The sequence below is a fragment of the Globicephala melas genome, chromosome 12, assembly GCF_963455315.2.
Source record: "Globicephala melas chromosome 12, mGloMel1.2, whole genome shotgun sequence".
In the NCBI taxonomy this organism is placed as follows: Eukaryota; Metazoa; Chordata; class Mammalia; order Artiodactyla; family Delphinidae; genus Globicephala; species Globicephala melas.
Genome location: NC_083325.1, coordinates 69,876,677 through 69,904,431, shown reverse-complemented (window position 1 = coordinate 69,904,431; position 27,755 = coordinate 69,876,677). Strand labels below are relative to the sequence as shown.

General features: G+C 44.4%; 1 protein-coding gene across 1 annotated transcript in view; it reads left to right on the top strand.

The window, feature by feature from the left end:
• The window catches only part of DRC1 (dynein regulatory complex subunit 1), a 45,339-nt gene that overhangs the window by 6,345 nt on the left and 11,239 nt on the right, over nucleotides 1-27,755 (top strand). The window contains exons 2-11 of the mRNA XM_030858192.2: nucleotides 3,546-3,630; nucleotides 8,600-8,712; nucleotides 11,696-11,879; nucleotides 12,458-12,595; nucleotides 13,595-13,681; nucleotides 14,274-14,396; nucleotides 22,156-22,295; nucleotides 23,287-23,421; nucleotides 23,761-23,993; nucleotides 26,620-26,732. Coding sequence (XP_030714052.2) covers nucleotides 3,546-3,630; nucleotides 8,600-8,712; nucleotides 11,696-11,879; nucleotides 12,458-12,595; nucleotides 13,595-13,681; nucleotides 14,274-14,396; nucleotides 22,156-22,295; nucleotides 23,287-23,421; nucleotides 23,761-23,993; nucleotides 26,620-26,732 — 1,351 coding nt within the window. The remainder of the gene's footprint in view (nucleotides 1-3,545; nucleotides 3,631-8,599; nucleotides 8,713-11,695; nucleotides 11,880-12,457; nucleotides 12,596-13,594; nucleotides 13,682-14,273; nucleotides 14,397-22,155; nucleotides 22,296-23,286; nucleotides 23,422-23,760; nucleotides 23,994-26,619; nucleotides 26,733-27,755) is intronic.

The following is a 27,755-nucleotide window of genomic DNA, read 5'->3' as shown; positions in this document are numbered from 1 at the left end:
TGCCGTGGAGCAACTAAGCCTGTGCGCCACAACTACTGAGCCTGTGCTCTAGAGCCCATGCACCACGACTACTGAAGCCCGCGCACCTAGAGCCTGTGCTCCGCAACAAGAGAAGCCACCGCAATGAGAAGCCCACACACCACAATGAAGACCCAACGCAGCCAAAAATAAAAGTTTTTAAAAAAAGGATCCTCAGAGAAAAAAGAAAAGATAATTGCAAACATGAAACAAGAATAGGATGCTACTAAAATAATCTAGAGATCAAAACAGAGCTCTTGGAAATTAAAAATAAGGTCGAAATGGGAAACAGTAGAAGGGTTGGGAAGTAAAGGTAATGGAATTGCCTGGGAGATAGAACGAAAAGGAAAAAAGATAGAAACTAGTAGAGAAAAAGATTTTTTAAAAATTAGAGGACTAGGGCTTCCCTGGTGGCGCAATGGTTGAGAGTCCGCCTGCCGATGAAGGGGACACGGGTTCGTGCCCCAGTCCGGGAAGATCCCACATGCCGCGGAGCGGCTGGGCCCGTGAGCCACGGCCGCTGAGCCTGCACGTCCGGAGCCTGTGCTCCGCAACGGGAGAGGCCACAACAGTGAGAGGCCTGCGTACTGCAAAAAAAAAAAAAAAAAAAAAAATTAGAGGACTAGTCCAGGAGATCTAGTATCTGCTTTCTAGATCCAGAAAGAGAGAGTAAACAGAAGGGTGGAAATGATCACTGAAAGAATTCAAGAACATTTCTCAGAACTGAAGATCCTGAGTTCCCTGGTTGAAAGGGGCCACCTGACAGCAGAATGAATGAAAGTAGACCCACCCCAGGCACACCACTGAGCATGTTCAGAACACCAAGACCCGAAAGAAGGGTCCTGCAAGCTTCCAGAGTGAACAGCGATGACAATAGTAATGACGACTCTCACATACAAAGAAAGGATTACGAAACAGGGTGACGTCTGGTTTCGTAAGTAGCAACAGTGGACACCAGAAGACCATGAGCAATGCCCTCAAAGTTCTAAAGAAAACGGTTTTCAACCTGGAGCTCTAAACCCAGCCGAACAATCAATTACGTTTCAATTTTTTAAGTCCTGAGAAAGGACTATGACTTGCCTGGAGGTATGGTTATTCAAGATGGCAGCTCCCACTGAGCCCATATGGGTGGCAGTGGTGGGGATGCAGTTTCCCAAAAGAGGGATCCAGCTCAAACCTGAGGAGAGAGAAGCCTGGGATGGCAACGTTAGGGAATACGATAGGTCAGCACCGACCAAGAGAAACACAATACGTAAATTAGCATCCACATTAAAAAAATAGAACAGGTGAAATTAACTTTTGTAATTTATCTTGTTGAACTCACTATATAAAAATATTATTTTAACATGTAATCAGTATAAATCATATTGAGATATTTTGCATTTTTTTTATCGAAAGTCTTCAGAATCCATCTAGTCCATATTTTACACTCATAGCACATTTCAGTTTAGATCATTTCAAGCGCTCAACAGCCACATGTGGTTAGTGGCTATCATACTGGACAGTGTGGCGCTAGGCAGTCAGAAATGATAAGTACAAGGCAGCAATGGGATTAAGGCTGAAACTAGATGATAAGAATGTGTAGCATAGTTATTTTTCTTTCTGAAGCACAGGTCTTTGCTCCAGGAAGTAGTTGGAAGGATTATTTAGACAGAGGTGGTAATTAATTGGTGGTCAAAGTAGAAAGTCAGGTGAGTGAGTGTGTTTTGGATGGTAAAGAGAACACCATGAGCCTGGCAATATCTGAAGCCCTGAGTAGAATGAAACAAATCGTTTTCCTGGTAAGGGCAATGAGTAGGTTCAATAAGGGTATGGAAGTGAATGAAATGACGAGGAAAAAGAGTTTCAGCTGGATTGGGAGTGGGGTGAGGGGTGCTAACTCAATTCCAGCTCTCAGAAATGGTGTAGCACGATGTAGGGCTGTGCTGACCTTTGAACAAAGGGAAGGGAGGTGGAAGTCAGGGAGAGAAAAAGTCAAGAAAGAATGAAGAGTCAAGAAAGGCATCTGCTTCTTTCACCATGGTTGAAGTCATAAGATGATGGTTTCATTTTTCTTAAGGCAGAACTGGGAATCCTCATGGCCTCTGTGCGCCAGAGGAGACAGTGGACCTCCACCATGTAAGTGGGGTGGGTACTGGTGGGGTCATTCCCCCATACCTCCCCCAAAGAAGCCCAGAATCTGGAACCTTATCTTTCCCCCGTCATCTTTGGTCTTATTTTCTGATTAACACATACACACATATGTGCTATTTATAAAATTCATGCAATAGAAAAATGTAGAAACTATAAGTCCTCAGTAAAGTTCTCTTTCCTTAAATAATTCCTGTCATCTGTTGGTCATAAATCCTTCCAAGATTTTTCCTGTGCATATGTGTATAAGCCTATTTTAAGAAAATCTATATTATACTTTACATATTGTTCCACAGCTGGCTCTTTTTACTTACATATTGTGGGCATCTTTCTGTGCTGCTAGATAGCACATCATTTTTTTTTAATAGGCTACAATATATTTTCTTGTATTGTTGCCTCACAAGTTATTTAAACAGGCAACTATTAACATGTATGTAGAATGTTTCCACATGCCTGCTAGTAGAGAGAGTGCTGCAGTAATCATTCTTGTGCGTATTTCTTTTTGAACTTGTGAAAGCTTTCTGTGGAAAGTTCGTAAAGGTTCAGTCAGACGGGAGGCCCGTGTAAGATTTGGAAAAGTCTTGCCAAATTGCCTTTTGGATGGGTTGTGACCCTTCACATTCCCACCCATGGAGTATGAATCAATGGTCACTCACACCCTCTGCCCCACCAGATACTATCAACTTTTAAATCTTTTCTCTTGAAAGGAGAATGAGGATACCTCACAGGGTTTTCAATTTCATTTTTCTGGTTATATGTGAAGTTGAACATATCTTCAAATGTCTATTTGCCATTTGTATTTCTTCTGTAAACTGCTTGTTCACATCCTTTGCCAATTTTCCTATTTGGTATTTTGTCTTTTAAAAAAATTAATTTAACTTTTAAAAATTTAAGTATAGCTGATTTACAATGTTGTGTTAATGGTATTTTGTCTTTTCTGTATGGATTTGAAGGATCCCATTCTATTTTAGAGCAGAAGTTTGTCAAATATCTTTTACCAGTTTATCCCTTGACTTTCAAGGATAAAATGTTAATTTTTTTTGGCCATGACACGTGGCTTGTGGGATCTTAGTTCCCCCACCAGGGATTGAACCCCAGCCCAAGGCAGTGAAAGGGCTGAGCCCTAACCATTGGACCACCAGGGAACTCCTAAAATGTTTAAATTTTAGGAAGTAAAACCTTTCACTCTTTTTTGTTTTTCTAACTTTGATCTTACTCTAATAGAGGTTCTCTCCTGTATTTAATTCTAGTGTTTTTACGATTGTGTTTTTTTAGTATTCAAATTTTTATCCATATAGAATATATTTTTGTATATACTGTGATGTACTATGAAATTTTAAAATATAGACTCTAAGTACTAAAAGTAACTTCAGTTTCTCTACTTTTTTCCATCACAGGGAAGCTCTTGGAGAACATTTAGACGGGAAGGAGAGGGAAGAAGATCAAAGCAAGAGCTACAAACAGAAAGAAGAAAGCAGACTGGTAAGAACTGGGGAGTTACTGGGTCGCGACTGTCCTGTAGGACTGGGGCTTTGCTCTTCCTGTGCTGTGCCTTTGGTGGGCTACAGTGCCAAGCCCCGCTCCTCCCTTCTTTTTCCCTCCTGTCCTCTCCCCTCCCCCTTTCCCCTCTCCTCGCAGACTTCAAGACCATCTCACTTCCCAACTCTTCCACTAATTCCTCCGCGGCGCAGGTTGAACCCTTTGACTTCCCGTCTGTACCATTCGTTTCATTTTAGATACTTTTCTGCCTTGTATGACTTTTCGAAGATGTGTATGCGTGCGGTGTCCCCAGTGGAACTGTAAGTTCTAGGAGAGAGAGGGCCTCTTGGTGTAGCTGTGGAGTAGGGCAGAGCTTGTGCCCAATAAACTCTAAAAGGAAGTCTTTGATCGCTCTCCCGTGGCGATGACAAGGGCTCCTGAGACATGAATAAAGGACTTGGAGCTAGAGGCGCAGGAGCGATAAACAGTAGTTCAAAGCAGCGCGCCGGAACTGGCACACTGCCGCGTTTACTTAATTAATTGCATGCACAGTGACACCGTGGGCGTTGAGATATGGGAAAGAGCTCATCCAGACGGCCTGGTCAGGGAAGGTTCCACGGAGAAAGTGGGGTTTGAGCTGGGTCTTAGAAAAGTTAAATGGGATTTATAAAAGTGGAGAAGAGAGATCACTGCTAGCAGAAATTGAAGTGTATTTACTGGGAGAAAAAAATATTCAAATTACTGAAATATTATTATAGAGCATAGAGGTATCTAGCAATAATTGACAACCTGTGCTGTACTGGATCAAGGATAAAATATTTTATTGTAGTGGAAAGAACTTTGAACTATTATGGGTTCTTGATCCAGATCACCCCTTTATACTTAGGGTACTTCATCTAAAGGTTGGTGATCTCTGAGTGTTTCTGTGTAGAATAAAAAGGGTATTATATATAATCTTGAAAATACTGTTGTAGTAGATACTGCTATCATCCTGAAAATACTGATATACTGTTCAGTATATTTTCAATTTTAGAGTATAAAATTGAGTGTGAAACCAGAGAGATAACGTTGTTTTCATCAGTAGCTTTCCCAGGTTCCTTTCGCTTAGGACTTAAATCACGAAGAGTGTTGCCATTGAAGAGAAATGTATAAAGAAAATGCTACCTTTCTCAATATCAAGGTATTAACAACCAGGTCTGTCCTAAGACCTGGGCAGGAGGGGCCCCTGTCCTGCACCTTATCAATCGTTTTTTTAAATGATAGTTCTTCTTGTTTCCTGTTTAATCTTGGTCTACTCCAACTTTTTAAAGTTTTCTTCTAGAAGCCTCATCGTTTTACTGTTTACATTTGGGTCTATAATCTTAGACCAAAACGGATCTGGAATCCATTTTTGTGTGTGGTGTCAAAGTGGGGCTCAAGGTTCATTGTTTTCTAAATGGACCTTTAATTAACCCAGCACCATTTAGAGAGAAGATCATCCTCTCCCCTCTGCATTGCAATGCACCCTTGTTGCAAATCAGGTGAGCCTACTTGTTTGTTTCTAGATTCTCTATTCTGTTCCGTTGGTCAAAGGTCTTTATGCCAATTCCACACTATTTTAATTACTGTAGCTGCACGACAGGCCTTGATATCTGGTAGGGTAAGTCCTCCAACTTTGTGGTTCTTCAAGATGGTCTTGGCTGTTCTTGACCCTTTGCATTTCCATATAAATTTTAGAATTAGCTTCTCAATTTCCACCAAAAAAAAGCAGCTGGGGTTTTAATTGAGATCGGATTGAATCTATAGATCAATTTGGGAAAAAATTAATATCTTACCAATATAGAGATTTATAATCTGTGAGGATAAATTATCCCTCCTTTTATTTAAGTATTCTTTAATTTCACTCAGCAATGCTTTATACATTTTCTTTTTTTAATTATTATTTATTTTTGGCTGCACTAGGTCTTCACGGATGCGTGCGGGCTTTCTCTAGTTGCAGCGAGCGGGGGCTACTCTTCGTTGCGGTGCCTGGGCTTCTCATTGCGGTGGCTTCTCTTGTTGTGGAGTACAGGCCCTAGGGAGTGCAGGCTTCAGTAATTGTGGCACGAGGGCTCAGTAGTTGTAGCGCATGGGCTTAGTTGCTCCATGGCTTAGTTGCTTCCCGGACCAGGGATTGAACCCGTGTCCCTGTGTTGGCAGGCAGATTCTTAACCACTGCACCACCAGGGAAGTCCCTATACTTCTTCTTGAAGTTATAATTGTTCATTGTTGATTATGTAAAAGTACAATTGGTTTTTTTGGGGTTTTTTTCTTTTGTGGTGCATGGGCCTCTCACTGTTGTGGCCTCTCCCCTTGCGGAGCACAGGCTCTGGACGCGCAGGCTCAGCGGCCACGGCTCACGGGCCCAGCCGCTCCGCGGCATGTGGGATCTTCCCGGACCGGGGCACGAACCCGTGTCCCCTTCATTGGCAGGCGGACTCTCAACCACTGCGCCACCAGGGAAGCCCACAATTGTTTTTTCTTTTTTTTTTTTTCCACAATTGGGTTTTATATATTGATCTGATATCCAGCAACCTGGTCAAATTCATTTATTAATTCTAATAGTTTACCTGTAGGTTCTTTTTGTTTTTGTTTTTTTTTACATATATAATCATCTGAAAATGACAGTTTTATCTTTTTCCATTCAATTTTGATACCTTAAAAATTTTTTTCTTGCCTTATTGCTCTAGATAGGCCCTCTAGCCCATTGAATAAAAGTGGTAATGAGGAGGGTCCTGTGTCTTGTTCTGGCCCTCCTCTGGATGGACCGCCTCAAGTGGACTTGCCTCAAGTCTACTCAGAGCCCAAGTGCCCCCATTAGATCACTCTCTGAGTGTCACAGAACTCCAGATTCCCTGCCCAAATGGTTCTGAACCCACTTTCAAGGCCTGCATGGGCCTCTTCCCAGGGTCTGTCCTGCTCAGGGCAGACAAGGCCTCAGGGATGACCAGGGGTTTAGATGGAGCTCGCACGTGTGGTCTGGGAAATTCACATGCCTGCATCTGAAGGACTAGGAGTGTGAAGAGCATGGGGTGGGCTGCAGGCTGGTGGCCAGAGACTGGCTCTCCCCTAGCCACCAAGTTCTGAAAGGAACTCTGATATGTAGTCTGAATTCAAACTAGGACTTATAAATTGTTATGAAGGTGCCAAGGTAGGTGGATAGAACATATTTAGTGGTTTATTACACTGAATTATATTTTTAAATATTTAGATATATGGTATGTGGACCTTCACTTAAACTCTCATCCTGGGTCTCAAAAATGTTAGGGGTGTGTCTGTTAATCTGATGGTAACATTTTCTGTTTTACTTTGAGACTTAAATACTTGATTCAGAAATTTCTGATGTTCGCATTGTCTGAGTAGAAAATAGAAAATTGCTCAAAACTACAGGAAAGCCATTGCTTCCTTATGCATGTAAGACCGTTTGGCACAAGTGATAAGGCTGCAGCTGTTTAAAAAAGGCCTGGAGTACCCTGGATAGCTGGGTGGAGGTTCAGTTCTGTATTCATTAAAACTGTATTTCAAAATTTGCTTAGAAGAATGAGGTGAAATAGAGTCTCTGATCATTTCAGTGAATCCCTGGAGCAGAGATATTTATAAGTTCCTAGTTCAGAAATGATTCGAGAGTTGAAAAATTTGTAAATTCCAAAACAGACTTGGAAAAACTCAGGCATAACCTAAGGATACTTGAACTTTTTTTGAGAGGATTTATCATCTTGAAATCATGACATCACCAAAAGTTCAGGAGGGAAGGTACTGCATGTGAAATTTACCAAGAGGAATTTAGAAGGGGGGTACCAGTAGCAAAATTCCTGGGCCTTTGAGGGAGGGGTCAGTGCAGTCGGCTACAATTCTCTCCTGTATTAGAACACCTATAGCAAGAGGTTCCACGTAACATTAGCTTAAACAAGGTAGAAGCTTATTTCTCTGGTTCACGTAATAAACAGTTCAGAGCAGAAATAGTCCAGGGCTGATATGGGGGTTTCTTTGAGGCTGGGAACCTCACCTTCTTCCACCCTTGCTTAGGTTGCCTTCGTCTGCTTCACCACGTCATACTTTAGCATCACATGCCAGCCTGGGAGACAGAGAAAAAGGGGGCAGCAGAGGGCACACCTTTCCCCTTCAAGGCACAATTCAGAAGTGGCACATACACTTCTGCTCATGTGTTATTGGTCAGATTGCAATCTAGCTGCAAGGGAGGTTGGGAGATGTATCTATTTTGGGAGATCAAATGCCTAGCTAAAATTTGGGTGTTCTGTTATTAAAAGAAGAGGGGGAAATGGACATTGGAGGACAATTATTATTATGTGTCTCACATCCCCAGCTGAGCTTCTTAGAAAGGACCCTGGCAGTGTCAGTCACTTGGAAGTCTGCTGGGGAAAGTGCTGAGATGTACCCAGAGCGGATGCCCGCGTACTGATAGGCTGGTCCCTCCTTTAACGAGAATAAACTAAAGTACCTCCAGAATTGCAGAGTGCTATTAAATTGTAAGCTGTAACATCACATCACAAGTGTCCTGGTGGAAACAGGTTGCTAAGTAGATGCTACGCTTTAAAGTCTTAAGGTAGATTTTTTTTTAATATTTATTTTTTAATTTATTTATTTTTGCCTGTGTCGGGTCTTAGTTGCGGCATGTGGGCTTCTCTCTAGTTGTGGCGTGTGGGTTTTCTCTCTCTAGCTGTGGCGCGGGCTCCAGAGCGCATGGGCTCTGTAGTTTGCAGCACACGGGCTCTCTAGTTGAGGCACACGGGCTTAGTTTCTCCGCCGCACGTGGGATCTCATTTCCCCGATCAGGGATCGAACCCGCGTCCCCAGCATTGGAAGGCAGATTCTTTACCACTGGACCACCAGGGAAGTCCCTTAAGGTAGCTTTTAATTCCTGTTTGGTTGGATTGAACACCTACAGACAGTTGTGCAAATGTTTCTAACTTTATACATTCTTATTGGTTTTCAGAAGTTGGCTAAGCTGCTGCTCTGTGGCACTGAGTTGGTGACAAATATCCAGGTAGCTGCAGATATCAGGGAGGTCCACAGGAGAGTCGAGGAAGAGGAGATAAAGCGTCAGAGGTGAGGGTGAGGACCGCCCCCCGCCCCGGCTCTGCAGTGAAGTATCTCCTCTCTGGGTCCTCAAATTCTCCCTGTCTTTGTCAAACCTATCTAGTAGAATCCACTTCTTGCCCCTTACGAATCCTCCCTCCTCCTTTCTTCCCTTCCCTCCCTCCCTCCCTCGTTGCTTCCCTCCTCCTAAGTATTACCTTCTTAATGTGTACAAGCCCTTTGGCTACAAAGAGGAGTGGACATGGCCTCTGCTCTTGACGTACACAGTCTAGTAGAGCCAGATGTGCAAACGCCCAACCATGATTTGTGTTAAAGGCATGTATAAGAGTCCTGGAAACACATATGAGGAGGCCTTTAATTCTCTCTGTAGCGATTAGAGAAAACTTTCCAGGCAAAGTGATATTTGAGTTGGGCGATAAGGGATGAAGAGGAGTTGGAGTCAAGGAATGGGCATTTTAGGAGCAACTTGGGCAGAGGCGTGAGATTGCATGATGTTTGGGAATGGCATGAGAGTGAGGGATGTACGGCGGGTGGTGGAAGAAAAGAGACGAGGCTGAGCAGGTACATTAGGCTGTTCTGGGTTTAAATTAATCATAACAACCAGATCCATAAGCACTACGTACAAATATAACAGCTTGTAGACTCCATGCCTGGAAGGACAGAGGGTCAGAGGGACGATGGGGTCCCGCGGCCGACCCTCAGCTCCAGGCCTTGGCAGGCAGGCTGTGGGCGGTCAGCTTGCCCGATGGAGGCAGGCGTAAGCTGCTTAGGAGTCAGCTTCTACGTTTTGTTTGCCCACAGAAGACCGATAGCAGCAGGAACAGAGGTTCTCATGTAATCTCTTCCTTTGGCTTGTTCTTTAATTAATTTCCTACCTATAGTCCAATTACAAGAACAGCCCACGGGGCCATTTTGCTCATCTCAGTAGGTACATACACAGTACAATTTTTTTTTGATTGATTGATTTTTATTTATGTATTTTTGGCTGCCTTGGGTCTTTGTTGCCGTGCACAGGCTTCTCACTGAGGTGGCTTCTCTTGTCGTGAAGCGCGGGCTCTAGGCGCATGGGCTTCAGTAGTTGTGGCATGAGGGCTCAGTAGTTGTGGTGCATGGGCTTAGTTGCTCCACAGCATGTGGGCTCTTCCCGGACCAGGGCTCGAACCCGTGTCCCCTGCATTGGCAGGTGGATTCTTAACCACTGCACCATCAGAGAAGTCCCCACAATACAATTTTAACACAGTACAATTTTAACAACAATATTTTCAGTTGTTTAACATAAGTCGTTCTCCCCACCAGCAACTTTGCCAGTGTCACCAAGACATAATTTATTCTTGAAACTTCCCACTGCCTGTCATGGCTTGTACCAGGGACTGAATTGGCGGGGACAGCTGCAGAAAGTCCCTGAGGGTCCCGTTGAGGAGTTAGGCTTCTCCTGAGGAAAAATGGAAGGTCCTCTGAGGAAAAAGGATGGTCACTAGTGACAGAGTTACAAGATAAATGTGGGTTCTGGAAAGGTAATCTGACAGCTGTTTCTCATTTTTTAGAAAAAAAAAGTTAATTGAATTATAAGATGTACTATGTACCCTAGCTTGGAAGGTGGGAAGGAGAAGGGGATCATAAGATAATTATGTTGTGATTCTTGTCCTTAAGGGAGTTTGAACCCTCGTTTGGAGACAGTCTCATAGAAGGACAGTCTGTTAAATTTGGGACAGGGTCACAGGCATATGTCCTGGCCCCTGTTCTCAGAAGGGGCCTCACATCTCAGCCCTAATACCTCTTTCTATCCAGCCCCGTCCTCAGTGTTCTCCATCACATGGTTTCTTTGGAATTTCTGGAATTCTGGGAGATCATCTCTATTTTCCATTACTAATGGTGGAGTTTTCCTTTTTGTATGTTCCACTGGTCATTTATTGGTAATTTGGGAGAGGAATGGCCAGACAGTTGAGGTCATGTCAATAGTAAAAAATAATGAGTGCCATTTGTTAAGTGACTACTGTGCTGGGAATAATTTTATTTAATCCTGACAACAGCCATAGGAAGGTAGTGATAAGTGGAGTATTTATAAATGGAATGGAATATTTATAAATGGAATATTTCCTGCCATATTAATAAACAAAGGATGTCACAGTCATCAACGATTGCAGCCCTCCAGCGTGAGCCAGTGAGCCCTGAGGAGACTCAGGGTTGAAAAGAATACCTGTCATCTAGCAGCCATCAGACTGCAGCCACTCCCTGCAGTGAGCCCTGAGGAAACTCAGGATGTGTCACGATGCTGGCCCCAGATAGCTGAGATGCGTATCAAAGGAATGATTTGAGTGAGCCCAGGCTCTTGCATCTTCCCATACATAGAAAAGCGCTAAATTCCTTAACTTGAGATATCTGGTTTCCTTTAACAGTAATCTTTTGACGTTCCCAACTGCCTGCAAAACTCCTATTTATCCAGGCTCCTCCCAGCGCCTCCCAGGAGCAATTTCTCAGAGTTATCTGAAACTCTGTCTTCCGGGCTGCGGTCCTCATTTTGCCCCCAATAAAACTTAACTCGCAACTCTCACGTTGTGCATTTTTTGTCAACAGTTGATCCTTTCATCCTCTCTATTCTACAGATGAGAAAAATGGGGCCTGCAGAAGTTAAGCAATTTCTCTAAAGTTGAGAGCCAAGTGGCAAAATCAGTATTTGAACACAAGCTATGGGACTTGTGACCAAGTGGTTAACTGCTGTGTGTCACCATCTTAGAAGTATGTGACAAATTGACTCTTGATCTGTGTGTGTGTGTGTGTGTACAGCCTTAATGTTGATCCGTTTTTGTTATGTGTCACTTTGTTTATTTGGTCTCAGTTACTTGGAGTCAAGCATTAAACTAAAAGAAGATTTCTCAGAGCCCGGTTTGGTTTTCAGGCAGAGCTGGGTACCTGGGCCTGTTTTACAGACCCTAGAGAACCAGACTGCTTTCTTGGAAGGCAGCCTCAGGAGCTGGGCTGTTTGTATTTGCAGACTTGAAAAGCTGGAGAATGAGGTCAAGACCAGTCAGGACAAATTTGATGAGATCGCCATGAAGTGGGAGGAGGGCAAACAGAAGAGGATCCCCCAGGAGCTGTGGGAAATGCTCAACGCCCAGCAGGTGCACTGCGCTGGGCTGGTAGAAGATAAGAACAAGCTGATCAGCGAGTTACAGCAGGCAAGAGCCTGGCCCTCCGTCCTGGCTGCCGGGGATGGAGCTGGGGGATGTTAGCTTCTCCTGAAATGAGAAAGGCCGAGGCTTTACTTCGTTACCCAGAATGCGATATAGCTCAGGCAATACACTTTTTTAAATTTATTTTTTATTGAAGTATGGTTGAATTACAATGTTGTGTTAATTACTGCTGTACAGCAAAGTGACTCACTTATACATATATATACATTCTCTTTCATGTTCTTTTCCATCATGGCTTGTCACAGGATATTATTCATTGCTTAGCTGGAGCACCCTGGGCTTTCTGGGAGGCTGCAGGGAGATTTGCAGCAAGTAGGCATTGAGGGGTCTGATCCTGTGCTGCTCGTTGAGACTTTGCCCCGAGCTGAGCCCATGGCCTCCAGACACCCCAGCCTCTCCCGAGCACCTTCCCGTTGTGCAGTTATAATTCCTAGTGCGTGATGCTGATGGGAGAAGTCCCCCCCCCCCCCCGCCCCCCGCCACCGCCCCGGGGGTGAGGCGTGGCTGGCAACTTCTGGCTTCTGTCTCAGTTGATGACCAACCTTTGACGTGCTCTTCTCTAGGAGTTAGAAACAAAGCATGATCAGTACGTGAAGGATTTGAAGAAACAGTCGGGTGACATCTGCCTGCTCCTGGAGAGGATGGAAGAACAGGTGAAAAATGTGATGAAAACCTTTCGCCAGGAGCTCCAATACATCGAGGTGAGGTGATGGCATGCGAGAGAGCTGCCCTCTGCCTCTGGGAGACCCCTGGGAGGAGTCCCCTGGGAGGTGGCTGCCTGTGGCCTAACCACCCAGGGAGGGGCCCCAGATGTCTTGGTCCTCTCATTGCTGTCTCTACTCTAGCGTTTCATTCACTTACTTATTGATACATTCACTCCTCCAACAAATATGCAAGTGTACTAAATGGCAAGCACTGTGCCAGGGGCTGGAGATACAATCACGGAAAAAGTCCTGGATGAAGCCTGTATTCTAGCAGGAGACAGCTAGACAATAGAGATAAATTACTAAGTATATAAGTTGACAGGTGTGATAAGCACTTGGAAAGAAAATAAAAGAGGGGTAAGAGGTGTGGAGGAGGGAGATTGGTGCTCCAGAAGCAACAGGCATTTGTGAGCCATTTATTTGATGTGTTTATGACAGTCAGGGATGGAGGGAGAGGAAAGGGGCGTGCCAAACAGGATCCAGGATCCAATATTCTGGATTCGCATGAAATGTTAAGGATTGAGATCGAGAAAGACCTTTCCAAAATGGAAGAGAGCCCAGAGGTGGGGACCTGTCTCTTTGGATTATTACAGACTCATTTCTGCATTCCTGAGTCTACCCCATCCCCTGTTCTGTGAGCTCCATGCTGCCTTTGCTTCATGGGAACCCCAGCCATAGCAATGCCCGAACCCGAGTCCCGGCTGAAGTCATGCCAGGGTTGGCCCTGTGACTGCAAGGCGCTGGCTTCCTGCCTCGCTTATCCAGTTGACACAGGGCAGCTGGCACGTTTCCTCTCACAGTCTGCGTGAAGCATAGATTTCGTAACACCTTCCACGCAACACATTCCACAGTCTTTTGGTTGCATGAAACTTGGCAAGTCGATTTGACTTTGTGGGTGGCAATGTGGCACTGGTGCTGTTGTCTGAGATTTCTTTGATGCTGTGGGACCTGCCTAATTAAAACAGACACAAGAGCCCTTTTCCTTCTGGGTCGCAGAAAGCATTTGAGGTGGAGCGACAGGAGCTGCTGACCAGCAATAAGAAGAAATGGGAGCAGGCCCTGCAGGCTCACAGTGCCAAAGAGGTCAAGGGGCGGCCGATGGGGGAGGGGCAGGGGTGTCAAGGGTGGTCCATGGGGTCTGGGGTGACTCCTCTTGGGGCTGAATTTGCTAGCCTTTTTGGACCTTGGGGAGGAGTGCCGTGGCCAACATCCCTGACTGCACCTGCCAGTTAGTTAACCAGCGGGGACTGCGGATGGCGCCCTCTCGTGGTGGTGGTCAGTACCACCCGTGCAGCCCGCTGTGGTTTCCACAGTCCTCCCACTCTCTACTTTATTTCCTGGGTATCTCCCCCAACCATGGCTATTTGCCGCCCACAATGATGTTTTAAGACACATTTTAAAGGGTGTGGGGTTTTCGCTTTATTTCAGAGACGTAAAGAACAAAGAAATAATATGACCAAGATCCACTGGGTATTTTTTTTTAGAAATACAAATGTCTGACTGCAGGGTCTGCCTTCCTCTTAGAGTTTCTGGAGTAGAACCCCATTAGGCAATACAAGCCATAACCTGGGAGTTCAAAGCCTTGGGGCACAGGGGTTCTGAGGGCAGACACACTCCCTCCACAGTCGGAACAGGGACGGGACCTGCCCTTCCCCTTGTCTCCCTGTGCCTTCAGCTGGAGTATCTTATGAACCGCATCAAGAAAGTGGAGGACCACGAGAAGCAGCTCAACAAACAGAGGATCTGGGACTGCGAAGAGTACAACACGATCAAGATCAAGCTGGAGCAGGACGTGCAGGTGTGACTTGCGTCTGGGCGGCTGAGCAGGCGGAGAGCACCTGTGAATGTCTCTTCCTTAGCAACCACCCATGATATTCTAGAGCTAGTCCATTCAACCAGTCCCTACTTGTTATCTGCTCTCTTTTAAATGATCGTCTTTGAAGGAGCTCATGTACAGGATACACGTGGAGGAATGCTTTCTTTAATAAACCAGTGGAAAACTGCCAAGATGCTGAAGGGGTCTGGAAACCATGGCACGTGAGGGACCGTTGAGAGAATTGTGTATTTTCGCGGGGTGAAGGGAAAATGGCCCTAGGGTCAGGTAGCTAGCTGTGTCACACGGCCAGTGCTAGGACAGCCACCGCCCAATGGGTGTCTACCGTATCCCAGACACTTAATACACAGTGTCTCTAACCCTCACAGTCACGTGAAGGGGAGAAATCACTAATGGCATTTTATACACGAGGAAACTGAGGCTCAGAGACAAGGCTACTTATCTGGTAAGTGGTAAGCCCTGGATTGAAACCCAGTTCTGTGTGTCTCAGTAGCCTGTATCCTTCCCAACATGCCACACAGCCCCCTGACTGATGGTTGAACGTAGCAGTAAGGCAGGTTCTGACTCACCATCAGAAAGAACCTCCTCAGACTTAGAACTGTCTAATACAGAAAAGGGTCAGCCCACAAAACAAAGAGTCCCTTATCTCATAAAGTATTCACAGACTGAATGACTATGTCTGTCTTCAGTGTAGAAGAAGGATTCCTGCCGTGGGAAGGAGGTTAGATTTTTCTGGTTTCTAAAGTTCTTTCCAAACCTAGGATTCTGTATTTCAACATCAGTTAAAAAAAAAAAAAAATCCCTAATTATATTTAGATGATGTAATGTAATTGTGTCTTATTATTCAAGCATGTTCATGTTCTATTCATTTCAGTCTTTCTCTAGAAAAACGTGTTAGATTAAAGCTTTTCCACACAGCCTTTGGTAGAATTTCAGGTCTTAACTCCTCTTGTAGCTTTATATAACGAGGTTAAATTAAAAAACCCTGTTAGCGAATTCCCTGGCTGTCCAGTGGTTAGGACTCGGCGCTCTCACTGCCATGGCCTTGGGTGCAGTCCCTGGTCAGGAACTAGGATCCCGAAAGCCACAAGACAAGGCCTGAACAAAAGCAACCCCCGCCCCCAAACCCTATTAGATTACAAATATTTTTCCAGTTGAGAATTTTCTTGAGCCTTTCTTATATTAATGTCACAGAGCTGAGCGTTAGACAAAGGACAGTAGAAGTCTGTAAGAAAGCCGCACTGCTTCTGTGGGCTGTACACATTACACTTTTAATGAAAATGGCTATTGTTAAGCTTTCTCAAGTTATCTTGATTCTACGATCATTTATATGACCAAAGTACATACTGTTGGCCTCAAACAGTGAAATAATGGAAACTCATGTTCTTTTTTGTTTCGTTTTTCCTTTTGTGGTAAAGACCTTTAATATAAGATCTACCCTCTTAGCAAATTTTTAAATATACAGTACAGTATTGTTAACCATAAGCCCTCTGTTGTACATTTCCAGAATGTATTCATCTTACATAACTGAAACTTTGCACCCTTTGACCAGTACCTCCTCATCTTCCCCTCCTCCAGCCCCTGGCAGTCCCTCCTAGCAAATTCTACTCTCTGCTTCTAGGAGTTTGATTATTTTAGATCCTACATGTAAGTGAAATCATGCAATATTTGTCTTTCTGTGTCTGGCTTATTTCACTTAACATAACGTCCTGCACGTCCATTTCTGTTGCTACAAATGGCAGGATTTCCTTTTTCTTTTAAAGGCTGAATAATATGCCACTGTATATATACCACTTTTTAAAAGTCCATTAGTCCTTCATCGGACATTTAGGTTGTTTCTATACCTTGGCTATTGGGAATAATGCTACAGTGAATGTGGGAGTGCAGATAGCTCTTCGAGATCAATTTTTTTGGGTATATACCCAGAAGTGGGATTACTGGATCAAATGGTAGTTCTATTTTTAATTTTTTGAGGAACCTCCATATTGTTTCCTTAGCGGCTGCACCAATTTGCATTCCCACCAGCAGCACAGAAGGATTCTCTTTTCTCCACATCCTTGCCAACACTTGCCGTCCTTTGTTTTTTGATAAACAGCCATGCTAATAGGTGTGAGATGATATCTCATTGTGGTTTTGATTTGCATTTCCCTGATGATTAGTCATGAGCATCTTTTCATGTGCCTGTTGGCCATCTGCATATCTTCTTTGGAGAAATGGCTCTTCAGGTCCTTTGCCCATTTTCTAACTGAGTATTTTTTTGCTACTGAGCTGTAGGAGTGGAACCTCATGTTCTTAATCCAATGTTCAAATGCTTGAACGAAGCCAAAAAATTCTGGGACATGGGGAGATTATAGAGGTTAGGGGGTAAGACTAGGGAGGTGAGCGGCAGAGAGGCAGGTAGCCTGGGAGACCTGGCTTTCCTGGCTCCCTCTGTCTGGAGGGACTAACAGTGGAGTGTGGGTATGCAGGAGGCAGGCAGATGGAGATTCTCAGAGTGGGAAAGTGTGTGCAGTTCCTCTGTGTAACAGTTCCTTCCTGTGTTAGAGTTGAGTACACTGTACCACACTCCACCCTTTAGCTGGGAAAAGGTAATCAAATCAGGGATTACCCATATTGCAATATGTGGAATATTTTAGTAGACTGAACTTTATCATAGTGCCTCTGAGCTGTATTCACTAGATAGTAAAGTTAAATAGTGTCGATTTTTGTCAAAAAGATAACGGCATGCAGCTCAATTCCTAACACTAATTCATAGCACTGTGTCAGTTCTAAAATATGGAACTAAAATTTTTGCAAACCACAAAAATACAAAGGATCCAATACACATAGATATGGTTTGATAGGTGAAGCATAAGAAGTAAAAATAAGAAGATGCACTTTTCAAGTGCTTACTGCTAGCAAGGTCACACTAGCAATGAATGAAGATTTTACCACTGCTGCCCACCACCCCAAAATAAAACTGCTAGAAACACTTAGTTCTTGATGCAGGAAGCAAATGGTTTTTATTTTTAGGCCTTACCTGCTCATTTAAAATTGTGAAATGGTTTAGTTCAACTTTAATACCAGAATATTCATCACAGAAAGTTAAATACAAGTTATTTATTTAACAAGTATTGTGAACTTACAGGGTGCAAAGCATAAAAATAAATAAGATACAATTTCTGTCCTTAAGGAATTTACAATCTTTTGAGCGAGAAAGCAAGCTACATAAATAGTGTAAATAGTATAAAAGAGTGAGCAACAGGGAAGAAAAGGGTAAGCAAGAGTGTGGGATGGAGAGTCTGCAGTTCCAAATGGAATCCAGGGGTTCCCTCCCATCCCCACAGGGTTGAGATCGGTGATAAAGAGGCTCAGTGGGGTCTTTAGAATCATCTGAGAAGGCCAGAGAGAAAGACTGTTCTAAATTTCCATTCTGCTGGGACGGTATTGGCAACCGGCGGCGTCAGCCCAGGGTAGGAGATGGCTCCAGAAAGCAGCTTCCTTGCTCCTACTGCCCCAGGAAAAAGAGGGGAAAAGGGAGGTGCGATCAACACCTGGAGTACGTGCAACATTGAAGGATTTTTGTGGCGGGTTAGATTGTAATCTTTATAAATTATTCCCCCAAACTAACCATGACGTTTTGCCGTTAGTCTTGGGAACATGGAGTACAACTTTGCAAAATTCCTTTGGATAATTGAATAATAAGCACAAGCATTTAACAAGATCGATTACAATTTTTTTGGTATTAAAAATATCTAAACTTTATTTTATTTAACATCTTTATTGGAGTATAATTGCTTTACAATGGTGTGTTAGTTTCTGCTGTATAACAAAGTGAATCAGCTATATGTATACATACATCCCCATAGCTCCTCCCTCTTGTGTCTCCCTCCCTCCCACCCTCCCTATCCCACCCCTCTAGGAGGTCACAAAGCACCGAGCTGATCTCCCTATGTGATGCAGCTGCTCCCCCCCTAGCTATCTATTTTACATTTGGTAGTGTATATATGTCCATGCCACTCTCTCGCTTCAGATTACAATTTTTTAATATGAAACTATACTCAATGTATGACAATCAAGGACAGCTATATATTGAGACTAAAACCTGTGATAATTAACAATAGAGTCACTGGTACTAAAATTATCACGAGCAGAAGGTGTTGCAAACAAACAATGAGTAACAGAATTCATGTAATTGCCTGCTGTAGACGCGGAACTGCAAGAGGCAGGAGACCGTGATTAGTTCTGTAAATTCATCAACAGCACTGCCAGCCACTCCTAAGTGGCATCACGAATGTGAAGCGCCCTGTGGTGGTCTTGGGACAGAGCGGAGGTGAAGGGAGGGCTGATGTGTGATCTGTATGTACGCTGCATCGCTCGTTCCTCCAGGCGTCAGTTCCCTAAGAGCATTAGCCAAGAGCAGGGGCAAATGTTTTCAACAAGAGGAAATAAAATCGGCGAATACAATTCAACTGCATGTACAAGCAGAACACTGTAAATTAAAACAGTCAGGTGACGGATTATAATTATTATATATATATATTCGTCTATAAAATCAGCTCAGATTTAAGGTCTTTCAGGCCACATCGAGCGGCTGGTTAGCTCAGTTGGTTAGAGTGCGGTGCTATAAGTTCCTTCAGGTCACAAAGAAAAAGACACGGCCTAGTTACTTTTGTTCAGAGTTTTGTAAACTGTGTTCAGCTAGGTGAAATATTGGTGGTGGTTTCACAAGAACAACAAAAAAAGTGATGCCAGTGATATTTTTTTCCTTTCAAGATGTGTTCTGTAGGAAAAATAGAGTCCATTTACATGATTATTATTGTGTAATAATCTGCCTTTTGAATGAAATTCACACGAGAATTCATATGGTAGGGCTCTCACATTTATAACTCATGTGCTCCTGCTGTGTTATAAGTATAAATAAGTATAAAAACTGTTCTATAGTAAGTAAGTTTGGGAAATTCTGTTTCAGTGACAGGGGCTCATTGCAAAGCTCTAGGAAGAAAGAGGTCACTGGACATGGTCAGAGCAGACACCCAGGGTCATGGGGCTCCTGGGTGCCTCCGTCCCAGCAAAGCCTGGTACTCATTCACTGTCATTCCAGATCCAGAGCAGCTCTGGAGACCCTCCTTCTCTGTGAGAGTTCACCCTTTCTCAGATTGTCGCCATCCAACAAGGAGCTTTTCTATGGCGCTTCTGTGCCAGGCCACGTTGACGAATGGCCTCCCCGGTGTCCAGGGCTGGTCACACTTGAAGTAGTGGGCTGGTTTCGTTTGGAGCACGGTGGCATAAATCATCATGACTTTGTAGGAAGAATTGCTGAGTGTCCCTTTCCCCACTCGGCACTCACAGTCATCCCTAGAAGGGTCCAGGGCCCGGAGCAGTGGCTGAGGCTGGGACCACCCCAGCTAATTGCACTTGAGCTGAGGCTATGCCTTCAGAACCTTCCATAGGCTCTTGGGGATAATATTCAAGTCAGGAATTTCTAAATTAAACTTTAATCCTGCTCAGGAGAGTGCGGTGTGCGGCTCCCGACAGCTCCCTACCCGAGGGCTGGGCCTGCCCTGCACAGTGCTGAGAGCTGACGGGGTGGGGATGCGGGTACTTGCACACGGCCAGTGGGGTGTGAACTGTAAATTGCTTTGTGGAGAGCCTTTGAACTTCACTTCTGAGAACCTACCTTAAGGAAATAAACAAAATACCCCCAAAGTTTTAAATGTAATTCTTCCCACCATTATTTTATAATATTGAAGATTATCAAAACAATATAAATGTATTTATACATTTGTAAATGTATATACTGTAGGGGAATGGTAAAACATTATGGTATATGGTAAACATAAATATTTCCTATAGGGTAAATTATAATATAAAAATATGCACCATTAAAATTATATTAATAAAACTTGATTGGCATGGAAAATTCTTAAGTTGTAATAGTAAAGGAGAAAAGTGGGATATAAAATTGTAGGTATAGTTGCATCTCAATTATGTAAGGAACACTGGAAAGGAACAGGCCAGTATGTCAACAGAAATTGCCTTTGGGAGGTGGAATTATGGGTAGTTTTTCTTCCCCCTTCTCCTATGTCTCCTTCTTTATCCTTTACTGTACTTTCTGTGTTTTCTACAACGAGCAAATATTACTTTCACAATGAGGAAAAGTTTTTGCAAAGAAAAGCATATAACTAGAAAAAAGTAAATAAAAATTTGACTGAAAGTAGAGAAATTGAGAGGTACAATTAGTTATCATCCTGGTGACCAAGATGGTTCTTCACTGACCACCTGTTAAAGAAGAGATAGAACAGGCCTTCTGTTCTGAAGGAGATATTCAATTCTTGTCCCATAATGGAAAATTTAAAACCTCTGGGGTAGCTAAACAGATCCTGAGGTGACTAATTCCCTCAGTTACAGTGTGGGGATCACCGACTCCACAGGGAAGGTGGGAATGACTCACCCTCTGATGATGGGTGATTGCCTTTGTTCTCCTGTTTATCACCTCCTGGCCAGTTCTGCTCCTTGAGGATGACCCAGAGCAGTCTGGAATCTCTTCCTTCCTCTGTTGACTCCTTGGGGAGGGTCTGTAGTCGAGTGGAGGCAGACGGGAAGGAGGCTTGAAAGAGTGTGGTATGTGGCATGTCACATGGCTGCCTTATCCAGATCTGATTGTACTTAATTGCATCTTCCATTGCTGCACCTCCATTCGAGAAAGGCAGGAGCGAGCCAGTATATTTGCCCTGTTCCAGCCTTGCCCCTCCCTAATCCTTTTCACCAGCTGCAGAAGGACCTTTCTACCCTGCGTGGACCAGTAATTCTACTCTTCCCCCTAACGTCTTAGTGACCATCCTTTGCCTTCAAGGATAAAGCGTTAGACTCCTAGCTCTGTCAGGCCCTGCTGCTCTGTCAGCCTCATCTCTACCATTCCCTCCCTGCTTCATACCTCACGTCCTAAACTGCTCGTGGTTTCTCCAAAGCACCTGGCTTTCCCTTGCCTCTCTAGACCTCTCTCCCCTCCACCTGAGTAACTCCTACTCGTTCTCCAGGCCTCAGACATGCGAATGCCATATTTTCAGGGACGCCTGCCCTGCCCTCAGGGCCCGGGAGAACCCTCCTCTCATTGGTCCCATACCTGTGCTTACCCTGATCTTGCTTCTAGTCACCAGTGCTTGTTCATCTGTCCCTCTCCTAGACAGGGAAGGACTGGGCCTTTTTCACCTGTGTTTTCCCAGCAGCACCTCGAAAAGCATCAGACATATAATAGGCACTCGATAAATATTTGCTGAATGAATGAACACAACTAATGATGATCCAAATAGTAAGGATGGTTGCCTCTATCCTTTAAAATGAACACGGTTTGCTAAACACTGACATTGACAACTGGAAGGTCAGAGTGGGGACCTTGCAGGTTTTTTGTGGCCATGTTAACTTTTATGGTTTTTCTAGTGGGGCTGCTCGTTCTCTGAAGGGTCTGGAGCAGAGCATGAGAGGTAGCTGTACTTGAACTGTGCTCTAACTCTGATCTCTCTTAGACTTTAAGCACGTAGACGTTAGCTTGCACTTGAATGATTTGTATTTTTTCTGGTTGACCTTTAGTTTGCCTCTAATGATAAATTTTCTAAGAATTCAGGTGGAGACACTTGTCCTAAGGTTCCTCTGATACGACTGCAGAACAAACAACCAGGGACCCTCATGCATGACAAATTGTACCAGGGCCAATTAGGATTATTTTTTTAAACTTTAACTTTAGATTCTTGAGCAACAGCTTCAGCAAATGAAAGCAACTTATCAGCTAAACCAAGAGAAGTTAGAGTACAGCTTCCAGGTGCTGAAGAAGAGAGATGAAGAAAGCACAGTGATTAAATCCCAGCAAAAGAGGAAGATCAACTGGTAAGCTAGCGTGCACAGCGTCTTTGTTCTGGGCCTTTCTGTGCTGAAAAGAGGGATGGGTCTGTACTCTTTTGTAGGAGTAGAAACTGTTAAAAATATAACCAATTCTTATTAAAATATTTTTTTGGGGGTGGGGGAAAACATTCAACTGGTTCTACCCTCCCCACACCCCGAAAAGAGTTTACAGCAAAAAGTCTGTCTCCCATCCCTCCTTTATCTGGGTCCTCTGTCCCACCTCTGTGACCATTATTCATTTCTTTTGTTTCGTCCAGAATTTCCTCACGCACGTACAAGCAAACACAGATAGACAGTCTCATCCCCTTCTGCTTTTACACAAACGATAGCATTCTATACACACTGTTCTATGTCTTGAAGATGTTTCCATACCAGTTCGTAGAGAAGGTTCACATTATTTCTTAAGCTGCCTCGTATTCCACTGCATAGACATGCTAGGATTTACTTGCCCAGTCCCACACTGATGCACATTTCGATGGCTTCTAATCTCTTGCTGTTGCAAATAATGCCAACATAAGTACTTATGTCAATGTGTCACTTCTCATGTGTGCCCGGCTATCTGGGTAATGCTCAACTTGTAATTACAGAAGCAGTACATGTGCATTATAGAAAATTAGAAAATACCACAAATGAAAGTGAGATAAAAACATAAAAATAGGGCTTCCCTGGTGGCGCAGTGGTTGAGAGTCCGCCTGCCGATGCAGGGGACACGGGTTCGTGCCCCGGCCCGGGAGGATCCCACATGCCACGGAGCAGCTGGGCCCGTGAGCCATGGCCACTGAGCTTGCGCGTCTGGAGCCTGCGCTCCACAACGGGAGAGGCCACAACAGTGAGAGGCCCGCGTACCACAAAAAAAGAAAAAAAACAAAACAAAAAACATAAAAATGCCATATTCCTCCTACCAGAGATTAAGTGTATCTCTCTTTTTTTTTTCCTTTTTTTGCAGACTAACTTTTTTTTTTCCTCTTCAACCCAGCCTTCATGATGTACTTAACAATCTGAGATCAAAATATAACAAGCAGGTAAAGCAGTTTCAGGAGGAGAACCAGTCCCTAACCTCAGACTACAAACGCTTTGTGATACAATTCAAGGAGATGCAGAAAGCCATGAGGTATTTCAGGGACGTGGGTCCCAAGGCATGTGCCCTAGGATAGAGGTTGCAGGGGTAGAGCTGGTAGCGGCGGTGATTTCATCAGACTTTGATATCACCTGCTTCTGGGGAGCTGGACCAGGGCACCAGAGAATCCTTTGTGCTGTCTTTCCTGTCCCTTTACTTGCATGTCACCTGCCTTGTTCTCACAGGTGAGAATCAGGGGCTCAGGGATTGGGCCAGGCTCAGGATTTCCCACAGCTCTGCCTCGGTCCTTGCCCTGCTGCTAATTGGGGGTGGGGACGGGGGCCGGCCTGGCACTGGAATCAGCTGGCCCCGGTCAATAACTCTCCTTCACAGGCATTTCGCTCTCATTGATGACAAGCAGTTTCGGGAGATTTGGCTGATGAATGAAGAGGAGGCAAAAGATCTGATAAGCAGAGCCTTTGATGTAGACAGGGTCATCCATACCCATCACCTGGGGCTCCCCTGGACAGCACCTGACTTCTGGTTCCTGAAGAATGTGGGACCAATTTCTCAGCAGCAGCGGAAGTCGGCCACGCAAATCTTAGAGGAAGTGCTGACGGAAGCAGGTGACTGGAACAGAGTCATAGCATCTTCGAGCTGGAGTGGAGGGGCCCTCTGAGAACATCGGGTCAACCCACTCCTTTTACAGATAAGGGAAATGAAAGCAGTTCCCTTATCTGGGGGATAAGGTTTCATAGCTTAAGAGGTCCAGAGAGCATGATTGGTTGATATGACTTTTAAGTTTCCTCTAATTTATTGCTTTACCTTCTCCCCTGTATTATAAACTGGTACTTAGATCTAGAAGCTTGATCAGATTCAAGTTCACTTTATTTTCCCTATATACACTGTTGCCTACCTCCATTGGGATAAACTGATGCCAAGTTGTCTCCCTTTGTGATGTTAGCAACCATTGATAACCATTGTCTAAGATCCATTAACTGCATTAGGGATTGCAGCAAAATGGTGTTCTGAGTTCCATCATTCTGCCTTCATTTATTAGCTGGAACCCTTCTGAAAAGAGAATCTTCTCCCCATCAGCTATCTGCTACCCTGAGATACAGTTTGTACAGGAAAAGCAGGAGAGTGCTTAGTCTTTTTTCTGTTTACTAGTCTTCAGAATAAATAGACGGGGGCTCTAGCATCTTCTAAAGGTGACCAATGAGGTTTTATTTAAATTTTTCCTTATGAACACATGGGTTTAAACAAATGTGATGTTTCGGTTTACTACAGTTATCGTCCTTACTAATGCTCTACTTATTCCATCTTTGGCCATGTCGGCTTCTGGGTCCTTTCGACACAACCCCAGCAGTCTTTGATAGCTTCGTGGCTTTCCAGAATGACCAGATGTTCCAGGCTCACATTATGTTTTTCCTGCTTCAAGTCTGGAATCAGCCATTCCTCCAAGGAGACTTTGTCCTTTTAAATAGGGAATGGCATTTTGAAACCATAGTCTGGGTGCTGGAGGGCTCACTGGTTTGAGTGGTCATCGTTTCCAGGCCTTCTCAGTGGGTGAGCCGAGGGTATAGGATTATGTTTTAAAGATAAACATAAAATAAATCATGTATTTATGATACATGATTTATTTTATCTTTAAAACATAATCCTAATGCTTCCGAATCATCAGGATGTCAGAATTTTTTACTTAACCTTATCAAAGTGTATCTCCTTTCTCCTAACTTGAAAATCTTCATAGTCAGTGCCTTCAAAATAATTACTCATATACGTTTTTATGGTACCACAAAATAGTCTCAGAATAAAAGAGCAACCCTGCCACTAACAAATGATTACTAAAAAGGGTTTAAACTTTTTTTGCAGTTCTTTTTGTTCTTAGGATACAACCTACTAGGGATGTACAGACAGATTACTGTCTTTTAAAGTCACTTGGAATGCTTTCTATGTGGTTATGTCACCAACTGTATACACGCTTAGGTCTTTTTGTTTCATGTTAGTTTTGATTGTTAGTGATTGCTCCTTTACAATTGAATTTTGTTTTATAATTATGTAAAATATTTACGTTTCCAAAGTCAAATGTACAAAAAAGTTATACTCAATAAAGTATAGCTTTTATCCTCTTTTGTCCCTCTCCTCTAGGTAACTATTTAATAATTTATGCTTTATCCTTCTGTTACTTTTTAAAATTATAAACAAATGTGTATGTCTTTATATAAACCAATTTTTAGGTAAATGAGAACATATGCTTTTCTCCACCTTGCTTTCTTTATGTACAATATATCCTGGAGATGAGTCTACACTAGGAAGAAGAAATACTCTTCATTCCTTTTTTATCTGGTGCTCTATTGTGTGACTGGGCTATAATTATTCAAATAGTCCTCTGTTGATGGTCATTTGGGATATCTCCAGTTTTCTTGGCGTTTTTGCTATTAGAATATTGCTGTAACACATAGCTTTGTGCCTTTGTGTTTTCATGTTTTTGCCTGTGAATTGTTGGGATATTTCCCTAGAAGTAGGATCACTGGATCAAAGGGTAAATGCCTCTGTAATTTTTCTGGGTCTTGCTCCATAGGGATGGTACCATTTTGCATTCCACCAGCAATTTGCTCTTGTCCTTTTCAAAATCTTTTCATATATATTATCTTGTTTTACCTTTTGAGCAAGTGGTAAAACCTGGGCAGTGCAATGATTTGTATTACTATTTTCAGTTGAGGGATGTATAGCATAAAACACTTTTTAAAATTTTCATTAAGGAAAATTTTGCTGTTGCTACCAGCTGCCAGTTTGTGCTGACACTATTCTGTGAGGCAGCTACTTTTCCTGCATTTTCATGGGCTGCTTCTAATCTTCTGCAGGTTTAGAAACCACGTGGTGGATGTGTTAGATTTCTCTCTCAAATAATAAACAGGTTCACGGTCTCCCTACCACTTCCTGGTCAAGGCTGGATTTTGAGCATGGTGTTTCCAGGTAGTTGAAACTGGGAAGAGTGAGGCTTTCTAGGCTGGCCAAGGGTGGCAGAATTCTCCAGATAGTCTCTTATTTCGACCCCCAATCTCCCTTTTTGTTCTCCCCACGTGATGGGCTTTCTTCAGCTAAAGGAACTTGCTAGTGCCTTAAAGACGCCTTTTAAGGCCTACATTTCCTCAAGGAAAGCCGTTTGACTGTTCCTCAAAGTGAAGCAGCCCAAGGAGTCACCTTCTCTTTCTTTCTCTCTCTCTTCTCGCTATGGCCCCTCTGCAGAAGAGGAGGGGGCAGAGGAGGCCGCCTCAGAACCAGGGTCGTACCTGGACCTGCCAAAGCAAGTGTCAGCGAAAACTACCAGGAAGATCCTGACGCTCCTGTGTGACGAGTCGGTGAGGCTGGGCTCCTGGCGGGTGGCCTGGCCGACTTCCTGCCCTTCTCGAGGGCTGCTTTTGATGACACTGGACGGGCCAGAGGTGGTCTGGAGGCAGGACTGGACCGGCCCTCAGGGTGGTGCTGGGGGCGGCCCCTGGGCTTCATGGGGTCGCGGAGAGGCTGTCGTGCTCCAGAGCTGACCTGGCTGGTCACCAGGCCCTACCTTCGTGGTCAGCAAGCCTGGCCCAGGCCAGCCAACGGGCTCCTGCTAATTAAAAAAGAAATGCTAAACAATTGCTCATCTGCGAGAGAAAGGGCACCCGTCTCGCCTCCGTGCATCCACCTGACAGTAGCGTGGCCACAACCCACGGTGGCCTTTCCCTGGGAGCTGAGCCTGCAATTACTCTGGGGGTGTTAGGCCTTGGATATCTTCACTGTATCTTAGCGAAACTAATTGGTGTAAAGGCCTCGTTGGAGCTGGTTCAGCTAGAAGTCTTATTGTACCCAAACAGAATGGGTGTTTAGGCAGATTTTCATTTCTGAGACGGGAAGCAGGCGGCACAAAGATTGTCAGCCTCCAGTCCACTTGGGACAGTTCTTGGGCACGAGGGGGGGCTCCTGCCACCGAGGGCAGCTCCAGCTGAAGGAGGCGGCCGGCGGGTGCCCCCCTCTGTCCGCAGGCTTGCTGCCGGTGGCCACCCCTCCAAGGAGCCCTCCCCCACGCGTTGTTCCCACTCCGAGCGGGCATCCAGTCTTCTCCCCCCTCACCCCCGCACTTGACGTGCACCGTGTTCTGCTCTGGTGTCTCCATCTCCCCCCAGCCCTCCTCTCCTCCAGCTCACTGCCTACCGCTGTGTCCGGTAGATGTCTGGGGAGTAGCATTTGAGTGAAGTGACATGGGCGGGTGGGAGCGGGACTGGACCACGTCTGGACTGCGGCGGGGAGCCCAGGTGTTCGCCCCATGGCTTGTGGGCGAGGTGCGGGGAACTCAGTCCATCGTGAGGATTGGCTTTGTCTCTGGGAAGGGCTCTTAGGCATCC